The 21449-nt window shown below is 42.6% G+C and overlaps 1 protein-coding gene across 5 annotated transcripts in view; it reads left to right on the top strand.

The window, feature by feature from the left end:
- The window catches only part of ABAT (4-aminobutyrate aminotransferase), a 163267-nt gene that overhangs the window by 48390 nt on the left and 93428 nt on the right, over nucleotides 1-21449 (top strand). For 4 of the 5 annotated variants that reach the window (XR_008847264.1, XM_056536397.1, XM_056536398.1 and 1 more), the window contains exon 2: nucleotides 9279-9401. Coding sequence is in view for 4 of the 5 variants with exons in the window: in XM_056536397.1 (XP_056392372.1) it covers nucleotides 9332-9401 (70 nt within the window). In the remaining variant the exon portion in view is untranslated. Of the gene's footprint in view, nucleotides 1-2609; nucleotides 2636-9278; nucleotides 9402-21449 lie in introns of those variants that run through there. The other variant, XM_056536399.1, reaches the window with a different exon arrangement.

Below are 21449 nucleotides of genomic sequence, written 5' to 3'. Positions count from 1 at the left end.
ATGTTTAAGTCGGAGTTGGCACAGGCGGCGGCGGATATTACAAAACAAGTAAGTGATCTGGGGAACAGAGTGTCTGATATAGATCTCCGCACCACAGACCTGGAGGAGGCGGTAACGGCTGACCGCAGTGTTATGGCGGATCAAGCGGAGAGAATAGATCTATTAGAAATGAAGTTAGAAGATCTTGAGAATCGCTCGGGATGGGCTAACATTAGAATACGGTGACTCCCTGAATCCATTACTGACTATGTTAAAGTGGTGACTGACTTTTTTCATGCCTTGCTGCCGCAAGCAGAGACCTCGCTCCTGAGAATGGACCGTATACATAGAGCCTTGGGGAGGCCTAAAAATGCTGAGATCCCCAGGGACATAATACTTAAACTACATTACCCAGAAATGCGGGATAAACTGCTGCAGGCTGCTAGAAATGTTTAACCACTACCGGGACTCCCTGCCTCCGTCCATCTTTATGCGGATTTGGCCCCATCAACTCTGGAAAGATGCAGACACATGTGACCAGTCACCCTGGCACTCCAAAAAGCCCAGATTCGTTACAAGTGGGGATTCCCGTTCAGCCTCCAATTTCAAGTACGCTCCAACTCTTACACTGTGCGGACCCCGACTGAGGCACTGGAAGTTCTTCGTAAAGAGACTATCCCATATGATGACCAAGTACCGCTGCACCCCAGACAAGCTCCACTAAAAAGGATGTGGCACCGAGTGGACTTACCGCATAAACGGAGACGACCACCGCAGCAAACTCCAGGATGAGGTTCCTCCCGCCTGGGAAAGGAATTGTTGCTTAAATCTCTGGCATGATTAGTTCCTCTATGTTATGCCGTTTTCTTTATCACTGTTGACACAATCTTTTGTTTTTTTTACCATTGACTTTTGGGACTGTTGTCACGCTTATTGCTAATTGTTCTAGGCTTAACGGTGGCTTGGACTATCATGTTGCCCTACCTAAACGGGTATTGTTACACCCTCGGGGGTGTTGCCCCTAGGGTGGTACTCCTGTTTATTGTACTTGTCCCATTTATCCTTAGTTTGAGTATTGCTAACCGATGGATTTTTTACACCTGTTTTTCCAGTACTGTACCTGCCCTTTTTCCCTCCCTTAATGTCTGCTCCAATCTCGGGTCCCATTTTATGATATGTACGTTCCTATGTACTGACCCTGCGGTTTTCAATTCTATGTTATTTGTGTTCACGCTAAGATTATATAATCAACTCTAAATGTGTAGGGTCCTTTCTCATAATGTTAGGGGTTTTAATGCTCCAGTCAAGAGGAAAAAAGCTTTTCTAGACTACATGAAACATTGCCCCGATATCGTATGTCTGCAGGAGTCGCACTTCACCACCTCCTCTTTCCCTAAACATATGCACCCAAATTATACCAGATTCTTTATGGCTTCACATGATACCAAGTCCAGGGGGGTCATCATTCTTTTGCATAATTCTTTTCCCTTTTCTGTCACTAACTCCTTTAGTGATCCAGAGGGTCGCTACCTCATTCTGGAGGGAACCCACTTGGTGTCTGATAAATTCATACGTGCCGAACGAAGACCCTCTCTCCTTTTTTGTCCATTTGGCTTCCAGGTTACACTCTCTTACTTTTGATCACCTTATATGGTGCGGAGATTTTAACATGGTGCTCAATGGACTATTGGACAGATCGAGTACTTCTGCATTCAGGCGCTCAGGTCCTCAACAGAGACTCCTCAATGCTACCTTTTCTGACTATGAATTGGCAGACACATGGAGGGAACACAATCTGTCACAACGCGGTTATACCTACTACTCTCCGGCACATGCGCTCTATACTAGAATAGACTGGATTCTATCTAACTCTTTTACCCTTCTCTATTTACCTATCTCCTTCTCTATTCCAGACATATACACAGCTCCTGGTCCGATCATGATATGGTTTTCTCTCATTTTAACTTTGGCCAACATTGTGTGACTCCCTTCTCTTGGAGACTCAATGAGTCCCTTTTATGCCGTCCCCAAATCCGTTTGGAAAACTAAGAAGCTGAGTTATCATCTTATTTTCGAAATCAAGCTGAGGGGGTCACGGATCCAGGCTGGGTGTGGATTGCACATAAGGCAGTCATCAGGGGTAAGCTGATAGCCGTAGCCTCTAGACTTAAGAGAGAACGACGTAAGGCACAAGACATGTTGGAACATAAATTGTCCCGTCTCACTTTGACACATCAATTAAATCCCACCCCTTATCTTTATCAAGCTGTTCGTACAACTAGATTACAACTAGATTCAGTCCTGTCTGACCGCTCGGAGAAAGCATTACGCTGGACCCCGGCTACATATTATAAGATGGCAAACAAACCTGACAAACTTTTAGCTAGTATGCTGAGACAAAAACAGAGACTAAATCGTGTCCATAAAATACAACTTAGACCCGGGGTTTCCACTTCTAATCCTTCTCATATATACAACACTTTTCAGTCTTTTTATTCTGCCTTATACAAAGAGAACTCTACCCCCCCCCCTGCTACTATTCACTCTTTTCTAAGTTAAATCCCACTTTCTTCTATTTCAGCTGAGGACCGTTCTATGCTCAATTCTCCTGTAACGGACGAGGAGGTTGCACGGACGATATCGGACCTGAAGCTTGGTAAGGCGCCAGGTCACGATGGTTTTTCAGCCCAATATTATAAGTCGTTTAGCTCCATTTTATCACCCCATATTGTTCGATACTGTAATAAGATTCTTTCAGGTTCTCCCATGCCTCCGGAATTCCTTCATGCTTCAATAGTGGTGATCCCTAAGCTTAATAAGGACCCACTTCTTCCATCCAATTACCGCCCGATTTTAGATGCTAAAATTTTCACCTCCATTATGGCCCATAGGCTTAACTTGCTCCTCCCCGGGTTGGTACATAGGGACCAAGTGGGCTTCATTCCTGGGAGGCAGGCCCCAGATAATATTAGAAAAGTCCTCAATGTGGAACACTGGGCATCCTCGACACATACTCCTATAACACTGTTGGGGTTAGACGTAGAAAAAGCTTTTGATACAGTATCGTGGACCTATCTATTTGGAGTGCTTAGACGGATGGGGTTTTCGGGTCCCTTTGTAGATGCTTTAGGTGTTCTATATTCCCATCCTCAGGCATATCTGAAACTCCCGTCACGGTCCTCAGCTCCTATATTGATTCAGAGAGGCACTCGCCAGGGGTGCCCACTATATCCTGCCCTTTTTGCATTGGTTATGGAGCCCCTGGCGAGTCTCCTCCGCAATACTCCGGATATATCGGGCGTTACAATTGCTCGAGGAGAATACAAGGTCAATTTATTTGCTGACGACCTACTTCTGACATTGACTAAACCTCTAGTCTCATTGCCGAATTTGTTTTCGGTTCTGGACCGTTTTTCAAAGCTATCGGGCTTGGTGGTTAATGGGCACAAGTCCGAGGTTCTATACTGTAACACTCCTCAACCGGTACAGGATCTCATTGCTCTCAACTTCAACCTCTCTCCCTCTAAATCATTTATCCCCTATCTTAGTATCTCCCTTCTTCTCTTCCTCCCCATTACAAACTGAATTACGCTCCACTTTTTAAGTCCATACGCGCAGACCTCACTAGGTGGGACCTACCACATATCTCCTGGTTGGGACGCATTCACTCAGTAAAAATGGTGGTGCTTCCCAAACTGTTATACCTTTTCCGTACGCTTCTGATTCCCATTAGGACATCGGAGCTGCGAGCCCTACAGGCGGATGTGTTCGCTTTCATCTAGCTGGGTCTCCGGCCTCGTATCTCCCGGTCGGTAATGTACTACCACAAACGAATCGGTGGGCTATCGGTCCCAAATTTTCTCTTATACTATGTCTGCTCGTCTCTCTCAGCTTCTCTTGTGTCATGCTCCGGCATCAGGTCCCAGATGGATCTCTCTAGAAAATAGTCTCCTGGCCCCATACACTCTATCCTCCCTGATGTGGCTAACACCCTCGGTATCTAAATTCATTCCCTCTGCTGCTATTATCTCATCTTATGCCATCCTTCTTTGGCGCTCTGTCCAGTTCAAGCTTTCTCTACAATCTCCAATCTCCCCTTTTATCTCTATTATTGCTAACCCGTTCTTCCCCCCTGGGCTTGGACTCACAAACTTTAAATGGTGGTGCGACAATAATCTAACATAGTAGCTAAGAAACTCATTACTCGAGACTCCTTTGTAACTAGATTTCGGCCTCCAACTTCCGAATTGTTTAGACTGACACAGATTTTCTCATACCTCCTGAGTTTAGTCCCTCCCCAGACGATACTTAGCACCACTTCGTTTGAGGTGCTGGCTATATACTCACCTCTTCGAACTGGCTCCTTGTCCGTTATATATTCTGCACTTAACCAACCCCCCTCTGACACCAAACTTCCATTTATGTTGCAATGGGAGGAAGACCTCCAGACCACAATACCTCTAACTGACTGGCATTCTTGCTGTACGCGACTGAGTAAAGGTAGCTGGCACTCCGAATACTACACAGAACATATATGGTTCCGAAAAGACTCCACGATATTTACCCGGAGGTATCACCTCTTTGTTTCCGTGGGTGCGCCGAACAGGGTACCATGCTTCACATTTGGTGGACATGTCCAAAGGTGGCTACCTTCTGGGGAGATGTCGTGGACCTTATCTCAACAATTACTAACACTAACTATCCTGCGAACCCACTCTTTTGCCTGTTGGGTATCACACTTGATAAAATACCCACATCACATAACCGTCTTCTTCATTACATCTTACTAGCTGCCAGAATTCACATAGCAGCAAAATGGCACTCTTTAACCTTGTCATTACCCACGTTCATTACCAGAATTAACAATATTATGGTCTCAGAGAAACTTAATTCTCTTCGTTCAGATACGATGGAAAATTTTCATAAGGTTTGGGATTTATGGACTTCCTCACCCCATGCTGCGAATATGTCTTATTACTTGTCTCTGTAATGTAACACAAATTACTTTATATACAATGGTACTGTACTGATTGGATGCTTATCTTCCCTCTCCCCCCTCCTCTTCTAGTGCTATTGCCCGAGTACACTGCTGGATATTCGTTTCTGATATTGTTCTAATTGTTCTACTGTCTTTATGCAATCTTATTGCTTGTATGGCTTACATGCACTCTACATTTAATAAATGTATCCTTTTGACACTAAAAATTATAAAAAGTCTGTAAAACACATTAGGTCCTAGTTACCCACTGCTTTTGGTTATTAGTGTTTGGTACTAGGGGGTACGTACACCTTGTGTTATGTCAACCTAATGTTATGTCAAAATATTACCACAAAAGTCTGATATAAAAATGAATGTAAAGACATCACCTTTGTGTATTATTTAAAGGGTATCTCTCATTAAATAAACTTTTGATGTATTTTAGATTAATGAATGTTGAATAACTTTCCAATAGCATGTTAATGAAATATATGCTTCTTTCTATTGTATTTTTCCCGATCAGTCCTGTCAGCAAGCATTTCTGACTCATGCTGGAGTCCTAAACACTCAGAGCTGCCAGCCTGTTTTGTTCACAGCCAAACAGGCTGTGAACAAAGCAGGCTGGCAGCTCGGAGTGTTCTCCTTTGTGAACAAAGCAGGCTGGCAGCTCGTAGTGTTTAGGACTCCAGCATGAGTCTGAAATGCTTGCTGCCAGGACTGGTAGGGAGACCCCTAGTGGTCATTTCTTCAAAGTGGAAAATTAAATAGAAAGAAGCATATTTTTTAATAACATGCAATTGTAAAGTTATTCTGCATACATTAATCTATACTATATCAAAAGTTTTTTTGATGAGAGGTACCCTTTAGAAGCACTTAAAGTGTACCTTTCCTATCACAGAAAAAAAGATAATGCTTATATATGATACGCACAAGGTCATGTAGATGCTTTACACATCTCTTTTTATCTCTAGCATCTGTATTTGGCTCAGAAATCCTTCTGTTCTGCTGCTCACTCATTTTGACATCAACTGCTTAGAAAGGGGTGTACCCGAGGCAAGCACTGAGCCCGCCCTCACCATGCATTAACGTTTTCCCTCTGCTGTAAATTGCTGAGTGTCTTCATATCACTTCAATTTACATATTCATTGTCTGTTACTCCACATCCCTGTAATAAACCATGTTTTCTATAAAAAAGAAATACAATTTTATTCTGAAGTATATTTGAAAGGTTAATGTTTTGCCAAGAAGTGCAACACATAAAAGGTTTTTGATTCTGCATATTTAAATAGTGCCAACCTATACATAAAACAGCTGCTGCCTGAAATGTTTGGTAAAATGCTCTGTTCACTCTTCATTTGTAACTACATTTAGCATACAGTATACTAAAAATATCCCTAGAGCCCCATGTTTCTGGCATTTATTTAAAGTGTATTTTTGATGTATGCTGGACTGGTATGCATCAGCATTACAATGGGAGCCTGTTGACAATGCATACCTATAACAACCTTTATGTATATTAATGTTTCTTATCTTACATCATGGATCAACATAACCCGAAAGGTGTATCACAGGATGAAAATGTAAAATGTAGTGGCCACCCAAGGGTTGTGATAACTATTGCAGCCTACTAAGAGTTTTTCTGGCATGTTGAGATATTGTTTTGAATTTCTACTGTAAGAAATTGCAAGATAAGGGTGAACACATCTGTACCTCCAATGGAAAGCAAATTGGACATGTACAGTCAGGTCCATAAATATTGGGATATCGACACAATTCTAAAATGTTTGGCTCTATACACCATCACAATGGATTTAAAATGAAACAAACAAGATGTGCTTTTACTTCAGACTGTCAGCTTTAATTTTAGGGTATTTACATCCAAATCAGGTGAACGGTGTAGGAATCACAACAGTTTGCATATGTGCCTCCCACTTGCTAAGGGACCAAAAGTAATGAGACAATTGGCTTCTCAGCTGTGCCACGTCCAGGTGTGTGTTATTCCCTCATTATCCCAATGACAATGAGCAGATAAAAGGTCCAGAGTTCATTTCAAGTGTGTTATTTGCCTTTGGAAAATGTTGCTGTCAACTCTCGAGATGAGATCCAAAGAGCTGTCACTATCAGCGAAGCAAGCCATCATTAGGCTAAAAAAAACAAAAACAAAAAACACCAGAGAGATAGCCAAAACATTAGGTGTGGCCAAAACAACTGTTTGGAACATTCTTAAAAAGAAGGAAAGCACTGGTGAGCTCAGCAACACCAAAAGACCCGGAAGACCAAGGAAAACAACTGTGGAGGATGACCGAAGAATTCTTTCCCTGGTGAAGAAAACCCCCTTCACAACAGTTGGCCAGATCAAGAACACTCTCCAGGAGATAGGCGTATGTGTGTAAAAGTCAACAATCAAGCGAAGACTTCACCAGAGTGAATACAGAGGGTTCACCACAAGATGGGAACCATTGGTGAGCCTCAAAAACAGGAAGGCCAGATTAGAATTTGCCAAACGACATCTAAAAAAGCCTTTACAGTCCTGGAACAACATCCTGTGGACAGATGAGACCAAGATCATCTTGTACCAGAGTGATGGGAAGAGAAGAGTATGGAGAAGGAACTGCTCATGATCCTAAGCATACCTACCACCTCATCTGTGAAGCATGGTGGTGGTAGTGTCATGGCATAGTGGGCATGTATGGCTGCCAATGGAACTGCTTCCCTTGTATTTATTGGTAATGTGACTGCTGACAAAAGCAGCAGGATGAATTCTGAAGTGTTTTGGGCAATATTATCTTCTTCAGAACTCATTGGACGACACTTCATAGTGCAGATGGACAATGACCCAAAGCATACTGCAAAAGCAACCGAAGAGTTTATTAAGGGAAATAAGTGGAATGTTATGCAATGGCCAAGTCAATCACCTGACCTGAATCTGATTCAGCATGAGTTTCACTTTCTGAAGGCAAAACTGAAGGGAAAATGCCCCAAGAACAAGCAGGAACTGAAGACAGTTGCACTCGAGGCGTGGCAGAGCATCACCAGGGATGAAACCCAGCATCTGGTGATGTCTATGCGTTCCAGACTTCAGGCTTTAATTGACTGCAAAGGATTTGCAACCAAGTATTAAAATATGAAAGTTTAATTTATGATCATTATGCTGTCCCATTACTTTTGGTCCCTTAACAAGTGGGAGGTACATATTCAAACTGTTGTAATTCCTACACAGTTTACCTGATTTGTAAATGTAAATACCCTCAAATTAAAGCTGACAATCTGCAGTTAAAGCAAATCTTGTTTGTTTAATTTCAAATCCATTGTGGTGGTGTATAGAGCAAAAAATGTTAGAATTCTGTCGATGTCCCAATATTTATGGTTACACAGTGAAAGAGTACTTAGTCCGAAGATCAATAATTCACAGAAAAGGACCTAAAAACATTCTTTATTACGTGCCCCTAAAAAGAAACCAATCAGATTTCAAAAGTGCTCCAAGAGCCACATAGAACAAAAAAAACAGCAAATCCACACTATTGAGCAACCAGCTCCCAGATACAATTCGACTGATAAAGCATATAACACAGTGCGTGCTGGACCTGACTGTATACAGAGCCTGATGTAAATTTTTGGACATTTCTTCTTATCTTTTTTATTTTTTTTTATTTCTGCAAAATCTTCATTTTCTGTAACCAAGCAAGAGTAGATCCGCTGTTCCAGGTTTGGTGCTTTAGAAGTGTAGGGTGTTTTAGGGTACATTCACACCACGATATCTTCATACAGCAGGGAAATTTCAAAACCGGCCAGTCGGCTCGATTAAATGCATGTGATGTGGCGCAGGTCCGGCGGGGATATTGCAGTGGCCTGTTTTGAAAATTTCCCAACCCATCAGGCAGCCGTGTGTGTGAATGCACCCTTAGACAAATCTGTATTCCCCTTAGTCCCCCTCATGGCATGACTCTCACATACAGACTGAGGCTGGAGGGCTGCAGCTCAACATCCCTCCTGGTCTGTTCTGTTTCCTTAATTTCTGAGGGTTAGAACTTTTAGGCAGTAGAGAACTACAGGGTGGATAAAGATAGTAAAAAATTATATATGTGTCTTTGGCTGACTTGGTCATGATTTTATGAATGAAAGCAAAGTGTTGTGACCTTAAAAAACCCATGTAATTCACTACCTTCGGGTGATTCTATTTTAGTCTTTTGGCGCTACTCCATTACTGCTAGACTGTCATCAGTGACTGTTTTGCTCTATCTTTTCTTTGCTCCATTTATATAGTGCTGTTAATATTGACTGTGAATTTTTATATATATATTTTTTTTTCTTTTTTTCATAGAGAAAACAATTGGGCAGTGTTCCAGCGGTGGCTGATTTCCCCCTGAAGAAAAAATGGCCTCCATATTGCTTAGCAGACATGTAACGCAGACCTATCAGCAAAACTCCAGATTACTTGTACCATGTAAGTAAATCCCCATTAACTTGCAGAGATTTGTGCCCGATATATTATCCACTCATTAATAAAAAATATCTATTTCTTTATTATAATGCTATTGAAGGATGGTCTAAAGCCAGGTAGGAATCGTGTAGATGAGACAATTCTTGAGCAAAGGGGAGCGTAAATAGATGGCTAGGGGAAACTGACTACCTAAAGGTCAGCAAGATAGCTTAGTGATGTGCAGGTTAGACTGTTCATTTCCATGAATAAGGTTGGATTCACGTCAAATTCTTTTCCTGTGTTTAAGGTAATTGTCGTGTTGCATGCAGAATATTTTAAAAGGAGTCCATTGTCATATGAAGGCCAAAGGTGTGTCATTATGGTCTCCATCTTGCTGTTTTATAAAAGAGAATGAAATAATGTAGTAGTATATGCTATTTCCTTTCAACAGGATACTGTTATGTATCCGTTGGTTGTGTACCATATTAGTTAAAGTGTACCTGTCAGTATCAAAAACTTTTTATATAATGTAGATAATTCCATTATATGTATATTTGTAATATACATTAGTTAAAAGATGTGTATTTTTGTTCCTACAGCTGTTGTTTGTGTGTCTCTGTGAGGAGACCAAATACAGGAAGTGAGGGTGGACAAGCAGGGCTCTGTGCACTGAGGACAAATAGGGCTCTGTACAATGAGGTTCTATGACACACCCCGGCTCACACAACAGGATTAGTGACACAGAGCCCTGCTTGTCCTGTCCACGCTTCCTGTATTTAATTTTCTCACGCACAGAGACACACAGGCAATAGCTGCAGGGACAGGATTTTTTCACCCAAAAATATACACATTTTTAACCAATGTATGTTACAAATATACATATAATAGTATTAACTACATTATAAAAAGTTTTTGATAATGACAGATACACTTGAATGTGTGACTGATGTCACTGTAGGGCATCCATTATTGTATTGTTCATTCTTAAAGTCTTCAGACCCTTTTTGGCAGAGGGGTCACTTACTTAAATTTGTTCAGTATATGCAGAGTTCTGGCACTGTAATCTTCACCTGAAGGGCAATGGAGGCAGGGAGCCAGCTCACCCTGCTCCCCTACCTCCTCCATATTCTCAGTTTTCCGCACTCCGTCATTATTATGGTGATGAAGGTCGCGGATGAGCACACAGAGAGCAGAGTGCTCACCTGCAGCATTCATTAGCATATGGACAATGGGGTGGGCGGATGGAGAATATGAAGGTGCTTCCCTGTCTCCATTGCATGCTAAAGCACAATGCAGCTGTAGCTATAGAACTCGCATACCTGATGACCCAGCAGTCCAATCGCTAGAGGTGGGTTTTGTGCTGGAGAAAGGAGCCTCAAATGTTTGTCGATCAGGTTCTGTGAAGTGCTTGATTTATAAAAATACATCATCTATGAGTATATGGAGCTGTATAAAGGCACATTTTTTTTTCCCCAAAACCTGTCACCCTGACTTTAAGAGAAGTGAGCAGTGGCTGCTGGTACTGCTGCCCCATTATGTGGCTATTTATTAACAAACACTTAAAATAAAAGTGGGTACAGTTAGCAGGGGGCCCAAGGAGGTGAGAGGATCAGGGGGCCCTCCTAAATTGAAATAACAGCAGCTATATTTATTACAAATGTATCAGTAGTACAGGCATATGGGAGTACAATTTTTGGAAATGGACTTCCAAGGAGTACTCGGGCAAAAAAAGGTTGGGAACCACTCTCCTAGGTCAATGTAAGGCTTTACTCTACATTGATCTATATAATCAGTTGATTGATTGCATAAAATAAGCCCCTGGGGCAGTGTTTTCCAAACTGTATGTCTCCAGCTGTTGCAAAACTACAACTCCCAGAAGCCTTTTTTTTTTTTTTTTTTTTTTTGCTGTCTTGTATATTCAAAAAAAAAATTTCTGTCATATCAGAGGAAAAAAAATAATGCTTATATATGTTACTGACTAGGTCATGCAGATGCTTTACATGTCTTTTGTATGTGTCTAGCCTCTGTATTTAGCTCACAAATCCCTCTGTTCTGCTGCTCACTCGTTCTGACATCCACTAGTCAGTGGGGTAAGTGAGGTAAGCACTGAGTCCGCCCCCACTCACCATGCATTTATGCTGGGTCTCGTCATCCAGTCTCTGCAGGCTGCTCTGTAAGCCCTTCCACTCTGTTTTTAACCCCTTCACGACGAGCGACGTACATGTACGGCGCCGCGAAGTGTCACTTGGCGCGCGGCGACGTACATGTACGTCGTGGGTTTCTGGGAGCGCCGCGTCACCGGTAGCGGTGATCGGATCGGGATGACTGCTGTTATCTAACAGCAGGCATCCCGGCACATCGCCGAGTGGGGTCCTGAGACCGCCCCATAACCGCTATGCGCGCAAATCGCAGGTCAATTCAGACCTGCGATCTGCACGATTCCGGGTCATACGGGTCTCTGGTGACTCGGTGACCCGGAAAATAAGAGGGATCGGGGGTGTCCGAGACACCCTCGATTCCCCCTAAAGGGATAGGAGTTTGGATAGGTGCCACCCCTCCTATCCCTGCTATTGGTCGGCCGAGCGACCGACCGATAGCAGACCGGGGGAGGGGGGGTTAAAGTTCGGTTCCCCCGCTTTGCCCACCTATCGGTGTCCGGGCAAAACGGGGGAACCGTCCAGGGATGGTCGGCGCCGAAGGTCCCTACCTGGATCCCGGAGCGCGATCCTCTATGCAGGGATCCCCCACGTGCGGCGGCGGCGGCGGCGGCTTCCGGGTCCTACTAGGTGAGTTGTTGCCTAGCAACATCCAGAGGGCCACAGTTTACAGTGGTCTCTAAACCGTGGCCCTCCAGATGTTGCAAAGCTACAACTCCCAGCATGCCCAGACAGCTGTTTGCTGTGTGGGCATGCTGGGACTTGTAGTTTTGCAATATTTAGAGGGGTTCAGATTGTAGATCACTAAGTGGTCTCAAACTGTAGCCCTCCAGATGTTGCAAAACTACAACTCTCAGCATGCCCAGACATCAGTTTGCTCTCTGGGCATGCTGCGAGTTGTAGTTTTGCAACATCTGGAGGGCCACAGTTTTGAGACCACTGGACAGTGATTTACAACTTGAACCCCTCTAAATCTTGCAAAACTACAACTCCCAGCATTCAGGAACAGCATAAGGCTGTCTTGGCATGCTTGGAGTTGTACTTGCGTGCCTCCAGCCATTGCATAACTACATCTCCCAGCATGCCCTTCCGCAATCAGTACATGCTGGGAGTTGTAGTTTTGCAACAGCTGGAGGCACACTGGTTGGAAAATACTGAGTTAGGTCATAGAACCTAACTCAAGGTTTTCCAGCCAGTGTGCCTCCAGCTGTTACAAAACTACAACTCCCAGCATGCATGGTCTGTCAGTGCATGCTGGTAGTTGTAGTTTTGACCCCCCTCCCGTGTGAATGTACAGGCTACATTCACACTGGCGGCAGATTACAGCGAGTTCCCCGCTACAAATTTGAGCTGCGGGAAATTTTTCGCCGCAGCTCGAAACTCCTAGCGGGAGACTCAGTGTAATCCGCCGCCAGTTTGAATGTAACCTAAAAACACTACACTACACTAACATAAAATAAAGAGTAAAACACTACATATACACATGTACACTGCCCCCCCACCACCCCCCTTCCCCAATAAAAATGAAAAACGTATTGTATGGCAGTGTTTCTAAGATGGAGCCTCCAGCTGTTGCAAAACAAAAACTCCCAGCATTTCTGGACAGCAATTGACTGTCCAGGCATGCTGGGAGTTTAGCAACAGCTGGAGGCACCCTGTTTGGGAATCACTGGCATAGAATACCCCTATGTCCACCCCTATGCAAGTCCCTAATTCAGGCCTCAAATGCGCATGGCGCTCTCACTTTGGAGCCCTGTCGTATTTCAAGGCAACATAATAGGGTCACATATGGGGTATCGCCGTACTCGGGAGAAATTGCCTAACAAATTTTGGGGGGCTTTTTCTCCTTTTACCCCTTATGAAAAGGAACAGTTGGGGTCTACACTAACATGCTGGTGTTGCCCTATACTTTTCATTTTCACAATAGGTAAAAGGGAAAAACGCCCCCCAAAATTTTAATGCAATTTCTCCCGAGTACGGAGATACCCCATATGTGGGCGCAAAGTGCTCTGGGGGCGCACAACAAGGCCCAGAAGGGAGAGTGCGCCATGTACATTTGAGGTGATTTGCACAGGGGTGGCTGATTGTTACAGCGGTTCTGACAAACGCAAAAAAAAAAAAAAAACACCCACATGTGACCCCATTTTGGAAACTACACCCCTCAAGGAATGTAATAAGGGGTGCAGCGAGAATTTACACCCCACAGGTGTCTGACGGATCTTTGGAACAGTGGTCCGTGAAAATGAAAAATTTTGCACAGCCCACTGTTCCAAAGATCTGTCAGACACCAGTGGGGGGGGGTAAATGCTCACTGTACCCCTCATTATATTCTGTGAGGGGTCTAGTTTCCAAAATGGTATGCCATGTGGGGGTTATTTTGCTGCTCTGGCACCATAGGGGCTTCCTAAATGCGACATGCCCCCCGAGCAAAATTTGCTCTCAAAAAGCCAAATATGACGCCTTCTCTTCTGAGCATTGTAGTTCGCCCGCAGTGCACTTCAGGTCCACTTATGGGGTACCTCCATACTCAGAAGAGATGGGGTTACAAATTTTGGGGGGTCTTTTCTGCTATTAACCCTTTAAAAAATTTGAAATTTGGGGGAAAACCAACATTTTAGTGATTTTTTTTTTTTTTTTTTACATATGCAAAAGTCGTGAAACACCTGTGGGGTATTAAGGCTCACTTTATTCCTTGTTATGTTCCTCAAGGGGTCTAGTTTCCAAAATGGTATGCCATGTGTTTTTTTTTTTTTGCTGTTCTGGCACCATAGGGGCTTCCTAAATGCGACATGCCCCCCAAAAACAATTTCAGAAAAACGTACTCTCTAAAATCCCCTTGTCGCTCCTTCGCTTCTGAGCCCTCTACTGCGCCCGCCGAACACTTTACATAGACATATGAGGTGTGTCCTTACTCGAGAGAAATTGGGCTACAAATATAAGTATACATTTTCTCCTTTTACCCCTTGTAAAAATTCAAAAATCGGGTCTACAAGAACATGCGAGTGTAAAAAATGAAGATTTTGAATTTTCTCCTTCACTTTGCTGCTTTTCCTGTGAAACACCTAAAAGGTTAAAACATTTACTGAATGTCATTTTGAATACTTTGGCGAGTGCAGTTTTTATAATGGGGTCATTTATGGGGTATTTCCAATATGAAGACCCTTCAAATCCACTTCAAACCTGAACTGGTCCCTGAAAAATTGCGAGTTTGAAAATTTTGTGAAAAATTGGAAAATTGCTACTGATCTGTGAAGCCCTCTGGTGTCTTCCAAAAGTAAAAACTCGTAAATTTTATGATGCAATCATAAAGTAGACATATTGTATATGTGAATCAAAAAAAAAATTATTTGGAATATCCATTTTCCTTACAAGCAGAGAGCTTCAAAGTTAGAAAAATGCAAAATTTTACATTTTTTCATCAAATTTTGGGATTTTTCACCAAGAAAGGATGCAAGTTTCCACAAAAATTTACCACTATGTTAAAGTAGAATATGTCATGAAAAAACAATCTCAGAATCAGAATGATAACTAAAAGATGTTATTAATGTTTAAAGTGACAGTGGTCAGATTTGCAAAAAAAGGGCTTCGTCCTAGAGGTGAAAATGGGCTCCGTCCTTAAGGGGTTAAACAAGAGTCTGATAGTACAGGAGAGCACACCTGGAACTGCAAGGATGCAGAAGAAAAATTTATCCTCCTGGCGCTCACCCGGTAATGAAAAGGTCATCAAATCAATGGATATAAATATAGGATCTTTAGTCAGCGCTAATGGACTACGCATTTCAAGGGGTGGGACCCCCTCTTCGTCAGTTCCTCTGATAGGTTCAGTGTCATACACATCATATTTATACGGGAAAAGCCTGCGAAATGATATGTGCATAAATTCCAATAAAAAGTATATATTAAAAATAACAATAAAATATATCTATAGCAGCACACAGTTCTTAAATAAACTGGATCTTTTAAAATACATATTAAATATCGGTAATAGAAGTTACATAATTAAAACATGGGCATGGAGGCTCCATTCGCTCGGAGTCTATATGGGCGTGAATGACTGCTAGAAGCCGCCTACCTGGGAGGCAAAGTCAATGACCGCTTTCCAAAAGCTGCCCAGTGTACACCACGGCTCAAATGAGAATGGGAGACGGCCCTCAACCAGCAGACCGTCCAGTCACAGATTACCAGACCAAGGCAGATATATATGTACACCACTTTGAAGCCATCCTAAGAGCTTACAACAGATAGTCATACAAAATATAAAAAGCAGCAAGGGACATAACCAAACAACAACAAAAACATATTATTACTACTGTTCTCAGCAGATTAGTTCGGTGATCTCATTTAAACCAAAGGGTTGCAAAGAATGTAAGGTATAGATCCAATACATTTCTTTGCGACTAAGGACCTCAAAGCGATTAGATACTGACATAGGGATGTGTTCAATAGGCATAACTTGTGCGATGTGCTGGGAGAGTCCATGTTGTAAAAAAACTTTTTTAATGTTGCTTCGGTGTTTTTTACAACATGGACTCTCCCGGCACATCGCACAAGTACATCAGTCAGTAGAATCAGATCTGATCTCAGTTATGCCTATTGAACACATCCCTATGTCAGTATCTAATCGCTTTGAGGTCCTAAGTCGCAAGGAAATGTATTGGATCTATACCTTACATTCTTTGCAACCCTTTGGTTTAAATGAGATCACCGAACTAATCTGCTGAGAACAGTAGTAATAATATGTTTTTGTTGTTGTTTGGTTACGTCCCTCACTTCTTTTTATATTTTGTATGACTATCTGTTGTAAGCTCTTAGGATGGATTCAAAGTGGTGTACATATATATCTGCCTTGGTCTGGTAATCTGTGACTGGACGGTCTGCTGGTTGTGGGCCGTCTCCCATTCTCATTTGAGCCGTGGTGTACACTGGGTGGCTTTTGGAAAGCGGTCATTGACTTTGCCTCCCAGGTAGACTGCTTCTAGCAGTCATTCATGCCCATATAGACTCCGAGCGAATACTTTTTATTGGAATTTATGCACCTATCGTTTCGCGGGCTTTTCCCGTATAAATATGATGTGTATGACACTGAACCTATCAGAGGACCTGACGAAGAGGGGGTCCCACCCCTTGAAACGCGTAGTCCGTTAGCGCTGAATAAAGATCCTATATTTATATCCATTGATTTAATGACCTTTTCATTACCGGGTGAGCGCCAGGAGGATCAATTTTTCTTCTGCATCCTTGCAGTTCCAGGTGTGATTTTCCCAACCGCAACTGTGTATCACAGAGACGGGCAGGATCCAGGTTGCTTCCCGATTTCATACCCTGTTATTGGGTGTACAAGCTTCAGTAGGTGTTGTGCTCTGAGCATAACACCCCCAGGTGAGCAGTTATCCATATTGCTCCCAATGTTAACCTCTGTATCATCGGAGTAACGGCACATGCTCTTGCGCTTTTGTCTGTTTTTGTTTTCACATATTGTATAAGATAGTACAGGAGAGAGCATAGAGGAGTTCTAGTCCCACCCTTACTTACTGGACTGTGTCCCAGCCTGTGCTTCAGCTTGGACAAAGAAGATGCTGAAGCCAGGCAGGATTTTTTTTTTTTTAATATAGATAAGAAGGAGGCCCAGCACTCACCAAAGTTGCAGTAAAGGGTGAATCTTTTATTCCCATATCATGAAGTATGTATCAGGACGTGTTTCGGCAGTATGCCTTCCTCTGCTGTGGAGGATTTATTTTTTTTTTTTTTATAAGCCATGATTTTATGAGCCATGATTTCTATAAAAAGGAAATACAATTTTCTTGTGAAGTATATTAGAAAGGTTAATGTTTGTGCAACATAAAAAAGTTTTTGAATCTGACAGTGCCCATTTAATTCAAGCACCCTTGGGCAACCTCTTTTAACTAAGTTGGTACTGATAGATGAGCTGTTATCTGTGGGCAGGCTGCCTGGTATCTAATCATTTGCCCACATGGGAAAAGCATTACTTAGTGCCTGGTAAAATCAATCGGATCAATGCACAGACAGAGGTCAGCAGTCCTCTAGCGTGTGGCATGTGTGGTGCGGTTTTGTTTTTTTTCTTCTTCTCAATCTGTTCCTCAAGGTTGAGTTGCAGACTTATTCCAGCAATATAATTGAGATAGTGTTACGTAATACTTTTCAGATTTCTTGGCCTGTCATCCTGCTGTCAGGCTCTTTTCTTTACGAACTCTATCCTTGACAGTTTTTGTCACTTAGTAAATGAGCTGGCTGAAAGAAAGAGCAATGCATTAAACCACTGCACCATAATCGCAGAGCTGTCTTATCTGAAAACTCAGGATTTAATAGGCAATAAATCATGTTTTTTTTTTTTTTTTTTTGCAACCGGGTTTGAGCTAATGCAATACAATCTATTCTTCTATTGGGGGTATCATTATTCTAGTTATTATAATTATTATTTTATATAGCGCATACAGATTCAGCAGTGCTGTAGTTGCGTGAGCAATCAATCACTGGTGTTTGGTATCATCCCCATAAGTTGGGAAGTTTTAGGCTTGAGTTGATATAGGACCTAAGCTTGTATAAATTCTTACTTGTTTGATGGAATAAACAATGGTCTAGCTCTTTCAAACACTTAAGAAAAGCATAAAAATATCTTGAAAACATTAAGGAATTTAAACCCAAAATGTCCTACAAAAGGTGTGTGATTGCTTATTATACAGTGAGTAAGCTCATGCAAGTTACCATCCAATAGATCTACATGGGAACACGTAATATGGCTCTCAAAGAATTCTATTGCCCATAAATTTGTAGCATGTTTAAAGGGAATTTATTACATGCTAATAGTGCGGGTGATGCTGATTTCTCCTCCTTTACCTCTTTACATTCTGTACCTCTATTCCAGATATTTTGATTAAAATGTATGTATGTAAATCAGTTGTTTGGCGCACTCAGGACATTCCCAAGCCCCAAGTTGCACTGTCTGGCCGACCCACCTCTTTCTTGCCAATTCTTTCTTCATAAATATTTATATCTTCTTCCCCTAAGCTTGTAGGCGATACATGCTGGGAGATCTCAATTACTGATGGACTAGAGCTTTAGCACACATGCGCGCAAGAGAGATCTCTTAGCACGTACAGCCTTTACAAGCTGAAAGAATGACGATGGCACTCATCGGAGATGAAGGAACGGTGACTCTTTATTGGTGACAACCGGCAGACTACAGCATACAGATGAGGGATGCCACGAGCGTGATAGCTATCTTGTGCACTGGGCGCACTTCTTCAGACCACTCCCCCACTGTAGTCAGTACCGGTGTGAAATACTTGGCGCCGATGTCCGTGGGCGTATGCTTTCATTACAATAATACACCACAAAAACAGTGAAAAATAGCGCAAAAAAGATTAAAAACATACAAAGGAAATACAATGTAAAAACCAGTATAAAAAGTCATATAAAATGCTTAGATCCAGTTTATCATTAAGGCCGGCTGGACCCTGAGCACGCGTGTGCAGGATCCACCTTGCTTCTTGTTTGCAACAGTGCTTTTCTTCTATCTCCCCCAGCAACGGGATGGATTCTCTCCATTCTGAAAAACCTCAGGACAGAGGTACCCCCCTTGTGTTCCTTGTTATGTTCTATGATTCTCAGAAGCCTATAAATGTTTTTACAGAGTGTACGTGTTCACGGAACAGAGTGTGCATGGGGCATATAGTGCTCCCTATATAGAAACTGCCACATGCATTGATTCCGTAAACCACGTAGTCCATGCAGCAAGTGACGAGGTCCCTACCGACTATTTCAGAACCACCTAACAAGAAGTTATTTCCTTTTTTTTAATTGTGGACACCACTTACAGCTACGGCAACAATGGTTCCCCATTGGTCCCGATCCACTGAGCCAATCTAGTTTCTTATTCTTTTCTGAAATGAAACGACTGTTGGTTAACATGATACCTATGTTCTTTACCTTCCTGAAGGCTATTACTGTTTTTTTCTTGCATTCAGATTTCTGGAGGAGGGACCAGTTATCATTAGTGGCTTTTTTATTACAGTAGAAAGGGGAGGTGTTTTCACTTCTCTCAGGGTCGGGCTCTCTATTCTGATGAATGTCCTTTCGTTTCTTCTTGTTACCTCTCAGCAAAAGAGCACAATCCTGAGATGCTGCTCTTACAAATGCAGCATCTATGACATCTTGGGGATAACCTCTAAGGCTTAATCTTTGTGCCAGCTCTTTTGCCTAAATGGCGAAACTATCATCCAAGCTATTGATGCACCACAGGCGCAAAAATTGCCCATAAGGTACGGCTGTCTTGACATGGCTCGGGTGATAGCTCTGAAAATGAAGAAGTGCATTTCCTGCAGTGGGTTTTCTGTAACCCCTTGTGTGAAGTTGTCCTGGTCTCACTATCACATCAAGGAATTCTAGATCCACTGAACTGGTCTTGTAGGTAAACTTTAAGTTCATGTTATTGTTATTTATGTGGTTGACAAAATCTGTGAAGCCCTCAACCAGATAAAAATATTGTCCACAATTCGGTGGTAACTACCAATCCACTTACGGTGGATATTAGCGACAGTACAGACCAAGGGAGTACCCATGGCCACTTTGCTATTCTGCTAATCCACTGTGGAGGTAGCCGGAGGGCTTACCTCTCCTTCCATGCTGGCTCTGGAGCTCCAAATGATACAGCCTGGCATCGAGCGCGGAGCACACAGATGAATGTGGTTTTATAGAATGAGTGGCCATGAGTACTCCCGTGGCCTGTACTCTCGCTAATCTTTTTGAGAAAAACTATGTTTTTTCTGCAACAAACCCATACCGTAAGTGGATTGGTAGTGATTACCAATTTGTGGACGATACTTTTATCATCTGGTTTGGGACGAGTGAGGGCTTCACAGATTTTGTCAAATCCATAATTAACAACAACATGAACTTAAAGTTTACCTACAAGACGAGTTCAGTGGAACTGGAATTCCTTGATGTGACTTATAGACGGAATGTGTCTTATAGACGGGAATCCATTACTAAGCCGGGGCTTAGAGTTAGCCTCAAAAACAGCTAGTGCTAACCCCCAATTATTACCCCAGTAACCACCACCCGAGGGGTGCCTGAAAGAGCCGGTAACAGGCCCGGAGCATCAAGAATGGCACTCTTTGGCCTGGGCGGTAACAGGCTGGTGTTGTTTAGGCTGGGGAGGGCCAGTAACAATGGTCCTCGCCCACACTGCTAACGTCAGGCTGTTGCTGCTTTGTGGGTATCTGGCTGAGAATGAAAATAGGGGGGGGAACCACACACGTTTTTATTTTGTATTATTATTTAATTATCTCCAAAAAACATGTGGGTTTCCCAATATTTTTATTCTCAGCCAGATACCAACCAAGCAGCAACAGCCTGACCTTAACAGGGTGGGCGAGGACCATTGTTACTGGCCCTGCCCAGCCTAAATAACGCCAGCCTGTTACCAACTAGGCCCAGGAGCGCCATTTTTGACGCTCTGGGCCTGTTGGTACTGGCTCTTCCCGGCACCCCTGTGGCGGTGGGTACCGAGGTAATAATTGGGAGTTAGCACTAGCTGCTTTTGAGGCTAACACTAAGCCCCGACTTAGTAATGGATTCTGTCTATAAGACGGCTTCCACTACTAAGCCTATAAAGTAAATTTAATTAAATAACACGTTTGTTTATTTTTTATAAACAAATTTTACTCTCCCTACAAGCCCTCTCTAAGCATTTTATATAATAAAAACACTGGTTATCTATGTAGTTGTCCACTGAAGACAAAGTAGTCCTCTGCATACACGGATCTGAAATGAGAAGAAAAAAAACACACAAAAAATAGTTTAGTACATTTAGGGCACAAAAAATGGTTAAAAACCTTTAATAAACACAGAGGAGAGGAGGCGGTGTTTTCCAGTGGTGTTCTGAAGTCATTTATTG

The sequence above is a fragment of the Hyla sarda genome, chromosome 8 (assembly GCF_029499605.1).
Source record: "Hyla sarda isolate aHylSar1 chromosome 8, aHylSar1.hap1, whole genome shotgun sequence".
Lineage (NCBI taxonomy): Eukaryota > Metazoa > Chordata > Amphibia > Anura > Hylidae > Hyla > Hyla sarda.
Note: the sequence above shows the minus strand (reverse complement) of the source record. Positions and strands in the feature narration are given on the sequence as shown.